The sequence below is a fragment of the Pterocles gutturalis genome, unplaced genomic scaffold, assembly GCF_000699245.1.
Source record: "Pterocles gutturalis isolate BGI_N339 unplaced genomic scaffold, ASM69924v1 scaffold2428, whole genome shotgun sequence".
Lineage (NCBI taxonomy): Eukaryota > Metazoa > Chordata > Aves > Pterocliformes > Pteroclidae > Pterocles > Pterocles gutturalis.
In genome coordinates, this window is record NW_010117703.1 from 10,693 (window position 1) to 28,727 (window position 18,035).

General features: G+C 35.5%; 1 protein-coding gene across 1 annotated transcript; it reads left to right on the plus strand.

Moving 5' to 3' along the window:
- Window positions 1-2,607: 2,607 nt before the first annotated feature.
- On the plus strand, window positions 2,608-9,766 carry FAM196B (family with sequence similarity 196, member B). The gene is made up of 3 exons (XM_010075871.1): window positions 2,608-3,923; window positions 7,082-7,156; window positions 9,580-9,766. Exons 1-3 carry the CDS (start codon window positions 2,608-2,610, stop codon window positions 9,764-9,766), a joined length of 1,578 nt encoding a protein of 525 aa, XP_010074173.1.
- Window positions 9,767-18,035: the final 8,269 nt, after the last annotated feature.

Below are 18,035 nucleotides of genomic sequence, written 5' to 3' on the forward strand. Positions count from 1 at the left end.
GAAATTCAGGGCTTAAAATCTGCTACTGGTCCAGCACTATTCATTCCATATACTGAATTTCGGCTCACATTATTCTGGAATAATTTGGGTAGGAGAATTCATATTTGTGAGACAGTCTGTCACACAGTTTATTTGGGTATGAAACAGCAAAACCATCCTTAACACTGTAGAAGCCTGTAGTGAGTTGTTCTGGCTAAAATGCATAGAAGTTAAATGTACATAATGTGAACGAACAATGTATGGCATACACTCACCTATATGTCCTATCCCACGAAGCTGTAACGAATCTAAATTTGTAACAGAAAGGTTGCCAACAAAATTCTATCAAAGTAACTTACATTTAGACATAAAAATATTGAAGCAACAAGATCAGTCTTGGACTATGTGATTGCTAGTCACCTGTGAAGCTTACTGCAGCCCTAGTCCATCACATGTTCATGAGCAATGCATTGTTATACGTCTTTCCCATACCCTGCTGTGCCACCAGTCAACACATCATCGCACGTGGGTTGATATTCCAGGAAAGAGGAAACAACACGTTGCACAGCCCTTCAGTCAATAAAAATATCATTCACCAGCCTGGGTGTGACTGCCTAGCGTAAAGGAATCATCCATGTGCACACTTGAGCACAAATTCACAAACGTATCCATCCTGGTACTCAGTGCAGGGGAAGCATCAATAATCTGCATTTGGAGTGGCAATTCATTAGCAATTCAAGTTTCACTAATAATACTGGTTTTACAGAATAAATACAGAGAACTTGAAAGCGGTTAATGTTCATCACACAAATGACACATTAACCTACAAATAAAATGTCTCTGTGGCATACATTCCCATAATTGAAGTGCCATATAAAACAAATGGGTTGAAACTTTATTTTTGGGGGTACAAAGAAGATTAGTGGTTATATTACACTTGAAAAAGACTAAATTTTACTTACAAGTAAAATTTAGATAACTGCTGGCTCCATAATATTTTCTCTTCCTTTCCTCCAGTCTTCCTAATATAATACATGGTTGCTATGACTACATTATTGTCCTGTTTTTCAGAAATCTAAGTTTTAGTGGTTACTCAAAATGTTTAATGCTTGTTTTTTCATTATCAGCTCTAGACAAATGCAACAATCCACATCTTTACAGGCCAGTCTCCTGCATCCAAACTGAGCAGAACATCTCACACGTATGTGCAGCCAATTTCAGTTTTGATTCCCAAATAATTGATATGGCATGGGAAACAGATTTCATCTCCCCAGAAAAGGTCCTGGTTGTGTTAATCACATTTTAAAATAAATTTATTTTTCCTTAACCAACAGTTGTACTCAAATCCGAACACTTTGAAATAAGCAACTCTAAAAAAAACAAAAGAAATTCTGAGTTTTCTTTGAACCTCAATTTGCCTCCAAATTAAGAATTCACATTTGTATTGTTCAGCTTTTTGATATTTCATCCATAAAAAGGTTTAATACCATTTTCAAATCAGAAGACTTAAGTTCCATATTTAGGGCCAGATTCAGGCCTGCACTGACCGAAAAGAGAAAAGTACTACTCTGAGTATTTTATATTCATGGTGTTTTGTATTTCATATGAAGAAAACTTCAGGCACTTCAAAATTATAAAACATTTTTCAGTTTCTATTCCAGTGTCTCACTGACAAAGTTACAAAACCACTGGAGATGAAAAGTTGTTAGGAGACAGCAGAGGAAAATTACAGTGTTTGGCAGCTCGGTCACCTACAACTGTTGTCTTTTTACTTTCAGGAAACATTTCCCGTTTTTCTGCATTTGCTGGTTATGCAGCCTGGACCACTCTTCTGATTCCAAAGTATCTACAGAACTTCTCCAAATGAAACAGTCCCTTGGATATGATTGGCCTTGTATTTGCATGAACTGAAGCAACAACTACACATCAGTAATTCACTGAAACCTACTGGATGCTTTATTTTCGCCTGGTCAGAAGCGGCTACATTTTGCTTAACTATTTGGGAAGATTAGGTTCATTTGTAACATTAAAAAGATGGCTGAAGAAGAAACACTGTCTCTAGAGGAAACAATTCAGTTTGGTGTTAATGGATATAGTCCATCAGTAAAACTAGGCATTAGAAATGAAAGTATCCCCAAAAGTTATTATGCTTGTTGTTTAGACAGCATGCAAATAAAACCAATGTGACATCATTTTAAAAAAGCTGAATTGCTAATGTAGACCTGACTGTCAAATAAGAGCCATCAGGAAAGCCATAGACACTACTTTACCTTCAAACTAGTTAACTGTAAGCGTAACGACCTGTTGCAATTTTGTAATATGAAGATCACATTAGCTTCAGAACACAAGGATTTCTGCATTCCCTAGCTACAAGAAATCTTTCCTTAAATTTCATATTTAGTTTCTTAGTGTTTGGTCTAATCAGGAACTCAATTTGAAAGAACATCCCTAAAGAGAACGTATCAGTTAAAAGTATACATCACAACAACCAGAAGAATGAAAAGCTTAATTTCTTCAGGAGTAAGGTATTTGTTTGCATCTTAGGAACAATCTTAATATACAGTTCAAATGACAAATGAAATGGGTCGTAAAGAAACACATTACTTACAGACTTTAAATGGCAATTCAATGGCCCAGCAAAACATGAAAATGCGCCCAGTGCTACTGAAAAGGAACAGCCTGGATTCAGCTGATTTTATGAGACACCACCGCAGGACCAAATCTCAGCAAGTTCGATTCAAGGATGACTGTGTGAATGCAAAGACAGAAGTGGATACTAATCCTGCCCAAGATACAACATTCATGACCGGAAAAACAGAAATATGTCGGGATCACCATCTTTTGCTACATCAATCTCCATCTTTTCCAAGGGCTCAGAAGGGGCTTCGGAATATCGCCATACAAACATCTCCCAGCCTCAGGAAACACTTCCCGTTTTTCAAAAAGAAAAAGCTGACAGTAAGCAAATCATTAACAGAAATGCCAACTGAGTCTGCAAATTCTATTCAAGTAAATGGCAATCTTTCTGAACAAGACATTATGTTTTCAGATCTCTGTTACTTAAGAATAACTAATCATTTGGAAGATGGATTTGGATATAGTGAGGTGGATGGTCAGTTAAGTCAAAGAGCATCAAAAATACAAAGCAATGGACCTATCCACTCAGATGATTTCTCAGTATCAGAGAAGACAACTGTTTCTACACAGGTGCCTGAATACATACATGTGAGTTTTCCACAAGACAGCAATGTTTCCATGGATGCACCAGACACAACCATGAATTTAAGTAATTCACTGCATTCTTCTACTGTCATAAATAGCCATGAAAATAATGAAAACAGCAGGCTGTCATCTAATTCTGAAAAAGCAAACCCTTGCCTAAGCAATTCTACTAACTGCAGTGAATGTAATCCTCATTCTGACTCTTGCAAAGCAGATAAAAGTGATTTTGAGTCACCTGTAGCCAGCAAAGATGCAAGCAGTAAGGAAACTACCCCATTATCACCTCCATCAAATCACAGTTCATCTCCTTGTTTCCTCAGAGACTATCAACAGGCAGGAGAGCTCAGACCAGATTCCAGCTGTGTGACATTAACAAATGATGATCACACAACAATGCCATTGACCAGCAGTAATACATCAAAAGCTATCCTCTCATTTAATCCTGAAATCGAGAAAAATTCCACCCAGTCAGATGGTTCCCAGTGTAACAGCTGTTTAGAAGGATTTCACATAAAGTGTTATCTGCCAAAGAATGAAATAAAACCACAAACCAACAAAGAGATTAGTGAAATAAGTCAAATCCATTTGGCACATGGCGAACTCTGTGCCCTACAAGGCAGGCTGCAGTCTGTAGAGGAATCCTTGCAGTCCAACCAGGAGAAGATTAAAGTTCTTTTGAATGTAATCCAAGACCTGGAAAAATCCAGAGCCCTCAGTGAAGGGTATGGTGCGTTTTAACATAAGTAATTCACCAGAAATGTAAAGTAGATGTTAGTATTCTTTTAACCTTTGCTACTGAAAAAATATATATCCTGCGATTTTTAAAGATTAACTTGCCAAAATGGTATTTTATGCCCTTATTCTGGTATTTGGGCCTCAGCAGAGAAGCAAGTCACTTTATAGTTTGGCTTTACCCAACATTGCCTTTACACACCCAGTGTGAGACAGTTTGTTAACTCCCTTTTTAATTTAAATTTATGGTGTCAGATACAAAGCCACTAACACTTGAGAGCCGGCAGTCTCCATCTAGATAAAATCTGTGTGCAGTGGAACAACAAAATCCAACAGTCTAATGTACTAATGTAGTATAACAAACCTATGGCAAGCCAGTGATCTCTTACAAGCAAGGTCAGATACGCATTTAGTGCCAAAGCTGAAGTGCTATTGCTGAAACAGCTTTATACCAGCACAAACATGCTCAATAAATTATTACTGCCTTCACAAGCAAGCAAAAGTATTGGTGCTAAAGCACAGCATCTGCAGACATTTGGGTACCACACTGCTACTTACATTTCATGATACCACCACCAACATAGCTGCTTAAAGGGAATGCCTTAAGAATAGGAAAAGGCGCAATGCCAGGTAAACTTCAAGAGCTTCAATACATCAGGAAGATTTTGCAGGAGGTGGACGTAGGTGCTCAAAAGGGATTAAAACTATGAGCATACAGCATGTGAAGATTGTTAGCAAGAACTCACTTCAGAATCTCACGTTTAGAATGACTGCTTTCTGCATTTCATAAGAATACTTGACCTGTATTTATTTTCAGTATGATCTCATAGTGACTATAAGCCAAGGCTCCAAGCATTATTTAAATTATTTATAGAACTTATTTATGCATTATAAATAATAATAATACTGTAAATGCAACTAATGTCTAAAGACTGGACACTTTTGTAGAACAACGTTATAACAGAATTTTAAATATTTCTATGCTCAAAACAGGTTTTAGAATATCCTAATGCTTTCCAAGCCATTAACAGCAGCTCCTACTTACAGTAAATGCATCTAGGACACATTTTAAAGTTCTGGTTTATGATAATGTAGTATATCCATCAAATAATTTTCATTTTCAAAAAAACCTAAATAAATCTTCCGAAGTATCAAGAGAATAAAGGTTCCATTTTACTTTATATCTTAAAGATAAAACAACATGAAGTCTATATTATAATAGATTTACACTCAGCATAGCTACCTTAGGCATCTAGATTAATCATTTATGAGCAACTGGTGTGTGCGTAAAACAGCATCCTTAATTTTAAAAGCAGATCACGTGTATCAATAGTATTTACTGACTACAATTAAGGAGTAAATCTGATCATCTTCCACATTTCCACAAACTCTGCAAACATAACAAAAAAAAAGCCTGCATTGAGATTTTTGTGTAGGTTCAAATGCACAGAAATAGCACAGAACATGGCACTGACTTGCTCTGGTGACTCAGCACCAGGGCTTTGCACTTATTCCCTTCTGGACAGAAAGGTTTGTGATGCTGTGCAAAAACCGTCAGGATATAACTAACTGAAGCCACAGTTTTATAGACCCCAATTATCTTGCAACTTCTGAATAAAAATAAATCCATTTGGAAGAATTCTTTCTTTCTCAAAGTATTTTATCTGTGAATGGAAATTACCTTCTTGCATTTCTGATGAGTAATTCTCCAACTCACACTCCAAACATGAATTTACACTAATTTAAAAAATTAAAATAATATAAATCAAGTTAACATGTAATTTTACTCTGTACAGATGACCTTTTTTATCTGGAAACATTAACCAGTAATGTCCATCTGGCTGTTAGCATGAAAATACTTCTGTTAGTTTCCACTGTGCCTGCATAAATTTTTATTCCATGTAACATTTTTCCCCATATAATTCAACTCCAACTATCCTCTCTCAGATGATTGTTCTTAATTTTTCCTCTATCTGAAAAGCCCACACGATTTTCTAGCACCAACTTGGTAAAAGCCTAGCTACAGTAGACAAAATTCACATAGACATACTGATAACAAAAATGCTAAAACACATATAAAAGAGCAAAACCCAGAAGTTCAGCTTAGAAGCAAGATCTGGGGTGGGGGAGTGAGGTGTCCAGCTTAAACAATCACTCCCATACATTATACTTCATACAACTACCACCTGACTATGGCTCCTTAGGAAATTACAGAAAAAAAAAATACGCACTCCTCCCCTGCACATAGTTATGTATGACTACATGGGCAAATCTGACCATTACAAAGAGTAACTTGCAGTGAAGCATAGTCAGATTATTCAGCAATATTTATAATCCATTTCTTTTCAGTTACCACATGCTAGAAAACAAAAAAGTTGCCAAATATCTTTAAGTTTCACACTGAGATTCAGTGCTAAGCTTCAATCCATCTTGCTAGAATCATCTAGCAGTGAAACTGAAGATTCCAAATACTTATGGAGGTAGCACAACTACGCATGTGAATAACCTCCACTTTAATTCCAAAAGCGATTGGAAAATTATTCTGGTACCAACTGAACTCCCCTAATTCAAATAAAACTCATTAAATACAAGAGTTACGCATCCTTCAGACATAATGAGCCACCCACCTCAAACTGCTTTTAATGCAAGATTTCTCAATCATAAAAATAATTCAACTCTAGTTGGTGTTAAGTATAAAAGTCACTTGTTTTCTCAACGCTCCAAATTTGTATACTATCAGCAGTAAAAAAATCTTACTTGTCTATACTCAAATGAGGGAACATGAAAAGGGGAAAGAACAGAAAGCAGAAGGGTATAAATCAGATTGATTCACCAACAGCATGGATTTTCAAATACTTTAAAGCGTGTTTCTAAGGAGTTGCATGTCCAGGTGTTTTTTTAACAAGTATTCATGGAAGAACCAACAACCAGAAAGGAAAAGAAAGAAAAGGGAAAGATAAAAAGACAAAAACATAAATCAACATAGGGTTTGAGTTTTCTATAGCAACCTTCTAATTTAGAATTTGACAGTAGAATTTTTAGTAAGGATAATAGAAGTGGTGAGCAGAATTACTTTTATTCATTAAAGATTCAGAGCTCTGTTAACGTCTCTATAAATACACATCACGTGAACTACTGTCTATTACAGGCGCAACTTCTATCACACTGGTCAGGACCTCAACAACTGCAGCACCTGTCAGAACACCGCATGCATCATCTACAGGTACTTCACTCCTTCACACCATTTTACATTGTCTGGGTTATCTCTCACAAACGCACAACACAACATTTTGCTCAGACCTATAAAAGGTCTCAATTATTATTAATCCAGTTTTTAACAAAAGACCAGGTGGTATGTGTGAGGTGGTTGGGTTTTTTTCCCAAGTAGAAAACATTTAATATAGGTTTTGTCTGAAAGAGGTACTGTACTTCTGAGAGTTCAGGAAGAATTTCCCACTAACATTTCACAGCATTATTATTATTACTAACATGCTTTGAAAACCTTTGATGCTATTTCCGATGATGAAATTCCCTTTGTGTGTTACGTTTTTAAAGCTAGGATTTCTGTAACAAATTTAGATCTTGGAAAAGAGAAACATTCAATTCTCCAAATGCCAATGAGCTACAGCTACAGTTTATGTTTAAAACAAAACCAAAACTCCCACACTTCTCACTTCAGTAAATGTTTATTAGTTTTTATTTTGAGAAAGTGAATTTGAGTGTAAGTTACTCCAAATTTAAACTGCAGTTTATGTTAAACTCTTATGACCAAAAAACCTTTCTGGTACTGTACTCTGGCAGCTGTACACGTTCCAAACGCTGTGTCTATACAAACACACTCTAAGAGCCTTTGGCCTGCCAGCCATGAACCACAAAGCTAGCAGGTACAAAGCCTTGGTCGTACTGCATGCTGTTTGTCCACTCACAAGGGATTTTATAGGGCTTCCACCAATCTATAAAAAACAATCTAATCTCTGCAACCTCAGTTATGAGGCAGAAATCACGCACTGTCAGTTATTTGATTCTGTAAGATTCACTGGGCTCTTCACAGAATATTAAATAACATATTGCACAAATGCAGCGTAATTGGAGCTGGAGCATACACGGCAGACTGAAGAGAATGAAGAAGAAGATGAATGCATGGTCAAAATTTACACATATCTTGGGCCTCATTTGGAGAGGTAGAGAATATGTATTCAAACCAAAGATAGTAGAGAAATAATAATATTGCTATTTCAATCCTGTCTTCTTGCAGTTTTTTTTTTTTTTGGGAGGGACACTTCACTTAAAGGACTTTGCAGCTGATGAGCTAATTACTTAAATCGCATGCTTGCTATACATATCACATTTCTGATGTGCTGTATTATTTTAAAGTTTATTTTTTTTAAAAAAAAGCTCAGTGGAAAATGAACTTGCCAGTGACACATTGTGAAGATCAGGTATTGAAGTTAGACATCACACTGATTTGAAACATCTCCTAGAATTTTTTTATCCCTTCAAGATAATTCATATGTATTAGTATTCCATTGGTTTTAGATGTTTAAACATGTTTACATTTACAAAAATATAAGAGAATTTCTCTTCTAGGTTGAAAACTCTTCCTTTATTTCAAACAATATGGCAGACCATTAGCTTCACCAGTTTGTAAGCACCATGAATTTAATTTTTTTTATGAATATAATGAATAGATTATATCCACATGGAAGTGTTTTTCACACTGCATTTTCTACATGAGCCAAATTCACGAGACAGCTTAATCAGCTTGTTAAGTAAAGTCAGGGATGGACACAGCATTGGAACCTATCGTTCAACATACAACTCAGTCACATACTGATAGCCTAAACCTCCGGTAATGAAATCTCAAAGTAGCTGACATGTCACAAATTAAACACAAGTTTTATGACTTATCCAAGAGCATAGACTGAATCTTTATGAAAAGGAATATCCAGCACAAAAAAAAGATTTCCTTTTCTGGGTCATTGTCTCTGAACAAACAATCTCTGTGCATTTTTATTGGACTATACAGGAACCTTACATTTATTTCTGTGCACATATCTGCTCTCTGTTATCTCTAATTAACATCTTGGCTCTCCTTTGACATAAATAATAATTATGGGTTTCAATGGAGAAAATTAGTTACATTCTACTTTCTTGCTAAAGAATATCACCTATCTCAAAGACTTACGTATTTAAGGCTTAACTTTATATATTTTTGGTCCTAGCAGGTCTCCTAGTGGGATATATGCACATTTAACAAAGTTAAGCATGTGAGAATTCATGTGAGAGTTCTGAATTCATGCCAAGCATAAGACTGAGTTAGATTACAGTATCACAATCCGACAACTGAATAAAATGCATTGAAAGGTCATCCTAGTATATTTTCATTTTCCTCTCCCTTAATTTTTGTCCCATTGTTTTGGGCACAGTGCTGGAGTTCTGAACTCATATAAAGAAAAAGGTTTTCCTCAGAAAAAAATCAAGAGATGAGCTCATTTTCAAAGCAGAAACCTATACACCCTTGTGTTTTAAGCAGGCTCTAATACTGAATAATGCCAAATTATTCTAATGAGGTACGCATACTTTCCACATGTTTTTTAAAGAGGGAATTTCTCACTTACTAGCTTAAATCTCTTCATTTTTCCGTAGTGTAGAATATGACTTCAGACAACAAGAAGGAAGATTTCATCAGATTTTAAAAACGCTAGATCATGCAGAGCAAAATCCAGCTTCAGCTTCACCTCAGAAGCTACCATCTGATCATCCAGCTCCCGAGAAAAAGGAGTTAAGAAGAAAAACAAAAAAGGTGAAAAGAAAATGCTTCTGGTGGATTTGACTTCCTTACAGATCCTTTTATGTTTCAAAAGACACTAGAACAGAAAAAGGTTTGAGAGCACACACCTGAAAAATCTGTTATTACAAAATCACAAAGCTAAAGAACATTTAATTAGAGTACCTGAAAAATCTAAATAACTGAATTTACTTAAATCATCTCACTGAATAAAGGTGCATGAAGATACTATTTTCAAAAAGAAACGGTTTCTTTCAAAAGGAAGATTTCTCATTTTTTTCCAAGGACACTTTCATACAGTTTGTAAGGACACTTTTTTCAACTTTCAAAAAATAAGGAAGTTTAACTCTCTACTTTAAAAAACAGTAGTAGACAAAGCTAAGGGTGTCACACAGTCTTCATCTCCTATTTATAAGCAACATGGACTACAAGGAAAGAATTTCACTGATCTCTAAAAAAATCACGTAATCAAGAACAAATTCAGGGGAATCTACATTGTTCAAACAAATCTCTCCTCAAAGGAGACAACTGCAATTATTTCACATCCCCACTGAACTATTTTCGTTGCTGTCATCTAATACCTAATAACAAAAAAATAATTTCAGGTTAAGTTTTATTCTGTCCAATTTAAAAAGCAATCATTTAGAAGTTTCAGCCATTTCATAGACTTCTCTGAAAAGAATCATAGAACCATAAAACAAAAGAATATCTTAGTAATTCTACTCTTAACCCCCTACTCAAGCAAGGTCCAGTTAGATGAATTTGACTTTTCAGTATCTCCAAAGACAAGAATCTGTAACACCTTGGGGCAAGCTGTTCCAAATTTTTTCTTGACATCTGCTCTGAATTTCCTGTGTTCTGAATTGTGTCCAGCACATCTTGCACTATCCAAATACACCTTCAAGAAGAATTAAGACCTCTCTCCTAAGGCTTTACTTCTTAAAGATTGAACAAATCCAGTCCTCACCCCCTCTCTTCACATGTTAGTGTGCTGCAGCCCACAGTCATCTTCGTGGTCTCCCTCCAGTAAGCTGATGTCCTTCATCCACCTGAAAGCCTAAAACTGGACACACAATGCCTCAGATGTCACCACACAACTGCTGCATAGAGGGGAATAACCACTTCGGCTACTATCTTGCTGAACCACTTGCCCAATTTGTCCATTTAAGATCTGTATAACTATACCAAACTATCCCAAGATTCGTTTTTTTTACCCTTAAGATTTAAGTTGATACATGATAAAAAATTGATCATCAAAATAGTATTTCATGAAATTATCCGTATTGTATCAAAAAACAATATATGCTGAAAAGATTTTATCAGATGTCAATACAGCTATTTTTTTCTTTCAAAAATAGTCGAGTTACCAGCTAGCACAGGGTATGCCAATGTAACCTCATTTAGGGTTGACAGTACTATTACTTTGCTCATGAAAACATGGTCACCTTTTGTGGGGCGGGGCAGAGGGGAAAAGGTTTTCCGAAGTTTAAAGGGCATACTGTAAAGCCTGAATAATGTATTTTATGTTTAGTGGAATGTACTGCAGACTTTTTCTTAGAAATTACTCTGGTTAATTAGTGCAAACAGTGCCAGGGTATTCAGCAGTTAACCCCTGGATCCTATTTTTCTAAATCACATTGTATTAATTGTGCAATGTAAGTTAAAAATGTCTGTACACTTTTTGTACACTTCTGTGCTCCTTGAATTCTTAGGGTTAATTACACGTTTGAAAACACATTAAAAACAATTTTGCACAGAAGAACTTTGTCTTCTAAGAGCTAAGTTTTTCTGATAAAGCTAGTCTTCATTTAGAATAGAGTATGCTATGTGACACGGCTTAATTTATCAAAATTCTAAAGGACTGACAGTTTTAAAAACATTTCCATGTTAAGTTCAGTCAGTATGGAAATAACAGGCACAAAACCATCATTATTTTAGAGGCTTCTTATAAGAAAAGCCTTATACAAAGTTTTACTAGAACAAAGGATGCCTTTAGTGAGACAGAAAAGCTCTTCAATAATAATTTGTGGGTATAACAAAGGTAAGAACTGAAATTGTTACATCAGAACATGTCATTATGTTACACTCAAATACGTGTAATGCTTCTGCTGGTATGCCAACAGCATTCCTATTTTGCATTTGTCTCTATAATTGATATAAGGAAGGATTTATTAGCGTGTTTCTTGTATATTAAAATAACATTTTAAGATTAATATCCTCAGTGGCAGAGGTATAATAATAAGCAATACCAACAGGTATAACACTAACAAAACTAATAAGTTTTTTTCTTTAGTGAACTGATTTTCAATAATCTGTTATTACATGAAAGCAATCTTTTGGCCCTTCCTTCTGTTAATAAGCACAAAACAACTCATTTTAGTCTGTCTGATTTTGGTTTTGCATATGTAATGAATATGATGCCTGCAATATATTTTCAAAGGACACAGATTATTCAACTTAAACAAACCATGGCATTTTGTTTCACCACATAGCACCAATCAATTCCTGGGGGTCAGTATAACTATGCAAGAACAGAAACAACCGTATTTAGTTTAAGAAAGTCCAACCAAACATAGTTGTAAGTAAGGCTACAAGTCTTTCTAATGACCTGACCAAACATCAATACTTCTGAAAAACTGAAATACACTGATTTAAATGGTTACAGGTTTTACATTTTCATGTCTGATCTTGATGGAATTCAGAACCTCAGACTATTCTTAATCCTTAACCTCCCAGTCAAAATTACCCTTTGTTGTCCATATTCCTCAGCCGGTTGTTTTTCAGTTCTTGCTCAATCAGTACAGATTATCCATATATGGATACGAAACTATCTTTTTAACGTAAGAACACACAGCAGTAGGGAAATGCTTAAGGTTTCTAGGCCAGCTCACCCTCAGCTCCCAGTGCTGCAATTTAAGAACATTCACTTGTCTTTCAGCCTACCCTCTGCTCAGTGTTTTCAAATTCACCCCCATCAAGACATCTGTTTTCCTTGAAAGACAACATGAAATTACAGCACTGTTAAAGCACTGTCCTTCAGAAAGATTGCTCCTATGGGTTCTCTACTTCAGGACTTCAGTACAACAAAGGAGGTTTTTTATTGAGCCAGCATTAGTAGCAACAGCCAGCCAAGTTCTACAATATATATTTAATATCCCAACAAAAGGCTCATCTGAAACACAGAACTCCCTCGTTCTTCTTGCAAAGGCTCTGATTGCAATAGTTTAACTGAAAGCAAAGTAAAAGTCTTCTCCACCATATTTCACACCCAATAGGTTTTCTGCATAAAATTTTGAAGACAGCATTGGAGCAAAAAGCTATTTCTTCTATTAAAAGGTAACAGTGGGAGAGTGTTACTCGTGGTAGGCATCTGGTAGGTAAGATTGCTTAGTTGCTATATGTTTTGTTTAGATTTAACATAGAAATTTGTATCCTAGCAACACAAAATACCTAAAATTTAATAGCTTTGTAACACAATTGGAGAATCTAATCTATGTGGATACGTAATATGTAAGCATTTTGTTTTATTATTTATTTCTTAAAAAAAAATAGTAATTAATTATTAATTCATAAGGGAAATGAAAAAATTACCAGATACCCACTATGCAATTTATGATGTCAAAATTGGAAAAGCAATAAAAATCAGGAGCTTAGTAGAAGATAGAATACTGAGTATAAAAATTTCCCTCATTTAGAAAATTACGGTGCAATGCCTAAAACCAGCTCTCAGAGTAGGAAATAAATGTTAGAAGTACATATGGTCTTAAATAACATTTTAAAGAGCCCCAAACCAACAACAAAAAAACCCCAAACCACAGCTACTTGACAGCACTTTTATACAAAATATTGTAGGCTTCTTTGAAAGGCATATCTAAATGACAGCTACAATATGCTATTTATAAAACTTTGCACAGAACATGGCATGTTCCAAAATTACTGTATTTGAAACTGCTGTTTTATGGAGTCAACCTAACTTCTTTAAAAACTCAGGATGTATGAATAAAATACTGATTTTTCTATCATGTGACAGCAGTTCACGTAGGCTTTTTATAGTTTTGTGCACTATAGCTCTTTCAAAAATGCCACAAAACTCAGTAACTACACTAGCTTAGATATAAAACATCTTCCTAATTAAATGTATTATCTCAAGTATGTTTTGTAAATTTCTAGGTTCTTCAAACACGATGTTATCTTTTGCAATAAAATGAGATATTTTTCTTAGGTTTCAGGAGTCAACTAATAACGAACATTTAGATTACAAAGGAATAAGTGTTCTTTGGAAAACAAATGGGAAAGTAATAAATAGGTCTTTCATGGAATCATTCTGCAGCTTTTCTAAGTAGTGAAAAGATTTCAGTTTGAATAAGAAATAAAAAAAGCTGTGAATTTTAGCTAGAATAAGTGTGTATTTGAATCTATCACATTCTCCAACCACAGCAGCTCTGCAAAATGGTTTCTCTGGCAATCACTTTGCCAAAGAGTATTGGTATTTGCAGAAGTATGCTATCTAGAGTAGTTTTGGTTAACACCACACAGCTTTCTTTTCAGCAAAGTCTTCATTTGTGCAATATCTTATATAAATATTGTCTAAAAACTTTTCTGTTTAACCTAACTACACTCTTTTCATCATGTAAAATGGATATTGTGAAAACAACCAGGTTTGGGAGTACCGAAGGAAAGTTTTAAAATGTATATGGTGGATTTATGATATTTTTGTTTACCAAGCCAATACCAAAACCAAGTATTTCTGTATTCTATATGCTTCTACGAATTTTACTTCTGTAATTACTCTGGTAGGGCTTCACTGCATCACGATGCCCTTTAAATAAAAGTCTAAATTTCATAAAGTATTCAAGATAAAGCTTGAATATGCGATGTCAGACAATAAGTTGTCCCTCTTTATTACAAGTTTAGAAGCACTTCTCCAACTACAAAGAGACAAGGCTCTCCTTTTTTAATAGTGAAAATAATGAAGCAGGTGTTAAAGCCTTCAACTGGCAAAACACCAAAATGAAGGCAAGAGCGGCATTTAAGTGAGTGTGCTCTGCAGTAGCTTCAGAGAGCCAAATTACTTTTCTATCACCAACAACCTTCTCCTGAAAGGATTATGTCCTTCTTAACCTGACTCCTTCCAGTAATTACATGAACAAAGCTCACAGCACGCTGCTACCAGGCTTTCAACAAGTTTGTCCCTCTCAAGAAGTTTTAAAGCAAACCTGCAAATTACCTGAGTGAACTAAAGGTAGTACACAGAGCATGAAACAAGCTTATTTCACCAGTTGTTTCTGAATGCAAAAGACTGTTTCATTGTTTCCTAATGATAAGGATCTTTTTTGCAGGATTACTAATTTCATTTTGCTTCTCCATTTACTGTTTATGGCATCCAGAAATACTCCTTAAAGATTGATTACATCATCCATTACACTCTTATGACACTTTATTTGCAAGTCTAGAAAACACATCCAAACACTGTAGAGAACTGAAAGGTTCACTGGTTCTTCATTGAAAATCTCTTCCTGTTATGACCACGCATACCCATCGGAGGGTTACACACAGCAGAACAGACTGGAGTTCTGATAAACAGTTAATTACATGATTCTGAAACTTGCAGATAGACCACCAGGGAGTTTGAAGCAACCATTGTCAAGTATCTCCTCTAAAGAACTCAACTATGAGGAGACTAATCATTAGGAGACACACATGCTCTGACTGGCAATGATCTAAAACTTATTTTGGTTTTCCAAGAAAAATGAACAAGGAAATATTTTTAAAAGACAAACAAGTACCCCTTCTGGCCAAAACAATGAAGTAAATGCTGCTAATGATTTTGCAGAATAATGTACCTCTCTAAAGACTAACAATTAATATACATCTTCTCTTTAGCACACAGTCTGAAGGGCAAGGTCCATAATTCCCACTGAACACACCTGGCTTGCATTCTCAGAGTCTAAATCAAGACTACTACTCATGAGATATGTCCTTAAAACTGAATACATCGCAGAATCTCTCACTGAACATAACTCTCAAACCATGGAATCACCACAAAAACCTCAGGTGCAGGCTCTGTGCCAGTGCAACAGACATCATCTTTCCCCTCCAGAAACAGAGCCAGGAATGGCAGTTGTTCCATAGCAACTCTAGCCCACCAAAAAGTAAAGCACGTGGAAAAATTGGAAGAAACAGAGCATCCATCAATTGTTTATATAAGCTATTCAGAATAGCTTTTTACAAAAATTTCAGTCACACACTTCCACTTTAGATTAGTAGAAACACTATTTTCTATATGCGTGCTTTTTATGCAGGTTTGTAAAACATTTTTTTTGCAATCAGCAATTAAGTTTAGACTCAGTGATTGGTTTTTTTAAAGAATGCACAAATCTTGCAGCACTCACTACACTTAAAGTCATGACAGTGGCACAGTTGAATGAAAAAAAGAAAGTAAAGCTGTAGATCTTTTATTTTAAATCAAAGTCCACAAACAAGGACCCCACAAACACTGTATTTGCATTTTTTCCAGGATAACTATAAAATTACTTTCAAATCATTTAAAATACATTAAAATACTACTTACAATTAAGGGATCATCTCGTCCCATTGTAATAACAGTTCTGTTCACTGTGCGTAATAACTGTACCATTATTTCTTGAATATGGTGATAAGTTGATGCCTGTAAAAAAAAAACAGTTTTGGTATTAAATCCATACCTCTTCTAAAAGAAAGAAGACACTACTTATTACCATGTTGACAGTTCAAGTTGTATAATATAACCACGCTATTGAAAGAATGACACTAATTCTTGCTCACACTGCTCCTTAGTTCCAGCAATTTCAGTGGAACACTCATTTCAAGTGGCCCAGTCCAATTTTAGCCCTATCCCACAACTGTTTTTTGTTTCAAACAGTCACTTCCCAGCCCTCACTCAAGGGACTCCATTCTCTCAGAAGATTCTTTTAAATCACCTGAAAAATATCTGAGCTAAAATTGCACTTTCTTCCAGTAAAACATACCACGCCTTGTCACACAGCAAAGCAAATTCTTCAAGTTGTAATCAGAAAGACACTTTTCATTCAAAGAGCAACAAGCAGAATCTTTTGGCCTCCATGTTGCAGAAGCAGCATTTCTCAGTCCTCCTCGTGAATGTATTACCACAATTGACCTCACAGCAGAAAAAAGAAAATCTCCTCTTGCCACTGGATTGTTAAACAGTGGCAGCCCTTGGCACCAGAGTATCTTCACAAGCTTTTCACTTTTGGGCTGTTTTATTATACAGCTAGAAAGCAAGACAACATTTGAAACATTTTTTTGTAAAATAGCATAAAATTTAGTCAACTAAGAGGCTACACAAGCCACTCTTACCATCTCAAGTATTTCTTTTTCCAAGACTGTACAAATGCATTACAGGTGCATTTAAATGGATCACAGATTCTCCATCACTGTTTCACTGTATGACGTAATAGTTACTGCACCCTGCTTGAAACTGAGAACAAGGGGCAAAGCATAGCACAGAGAGAGATGGCATCTCACAAGAAGCCAGAAAAAGGAAAGCAAGCAGACAGATGTTGACAGCATGAGGAAAAGGGGACAAAGGATGTCCAAAAAGATGAGCCAACAATAGGAAAGAAAAATGTCACCAAGGTGCTTGAAATGGCATTATTTCTTGGACTAGAAAACATATAATGCCTTCAGGACCTAAAATGCAACACATTTTCAAATCCTACTCTTTTACTGAAAACACTAGTGAAAACTACTAAAAAATATGTGTTCAAGTATTGTCTTTATCACAGTTTACTAGTGAAGAAATACAGTTTACACAGTGAAAAATAGAGGAAACAGCAAGACTGAGGACACACACACATGGAATTGTTCAGTAGCCTTACGGTGAAAACCATCTGCCTGCTACAGATGCTTGCTTTTTTTCAGTAGCATTTTGTGTTTCTATGAAAGGTATCCTATTCGCTCTTTGAACTTCAATGCTTTCCATATTCACTACCATTACTGTAATGTCACATGTAACTGTTACAAAATAACTAGCTTTAGATAAACTGCACTCCAGGTAAGATTTTTATACATCTTTAGAGTATGCTCTTGATGAATGTTGTTTTATTTACAGAGGTCTACACCGCTTTTCTGTTTTGTTTTCAGACCTTTTCTGTATATTCTTCTCCAATATTGACTATAGCAATACATTTTATGATTGTGCATTTCTGTCCAAAAGCAGTTTGCCATCTCTTATTCCAGAGTACTGCATTTATCAAATCATTTCAAGGTTTCCTTCAAAGCGTAGAACATTTGTTACCCTTGTGCATTGGGGTAC

Excerpts from the sequence above, each read along its gene's own strand:
- FAM196B (XM_010075871.1), top strand. The coding sequence starts at position 2,608 with ATGGCCCAGCAAAACATGAAAATGCGCCCAGTGCTACTGAAAAGGAAC. Across the intron at positions 3,924-7,081 it reads TCCAGAGCCCTCAGTGAAGG|GCGCAACTTCTATCACACTG; the intron begins GTATGGTGCGTT and ends TGTCTATTACAG. Across the intron at positions 7,157-9,579 it reads ACCGCATGCATCATCTACAG|TGTAGAATATGACTTCAGAC; the intron begins GTACTTCACTCC and ends ATTTTTCCGTAG.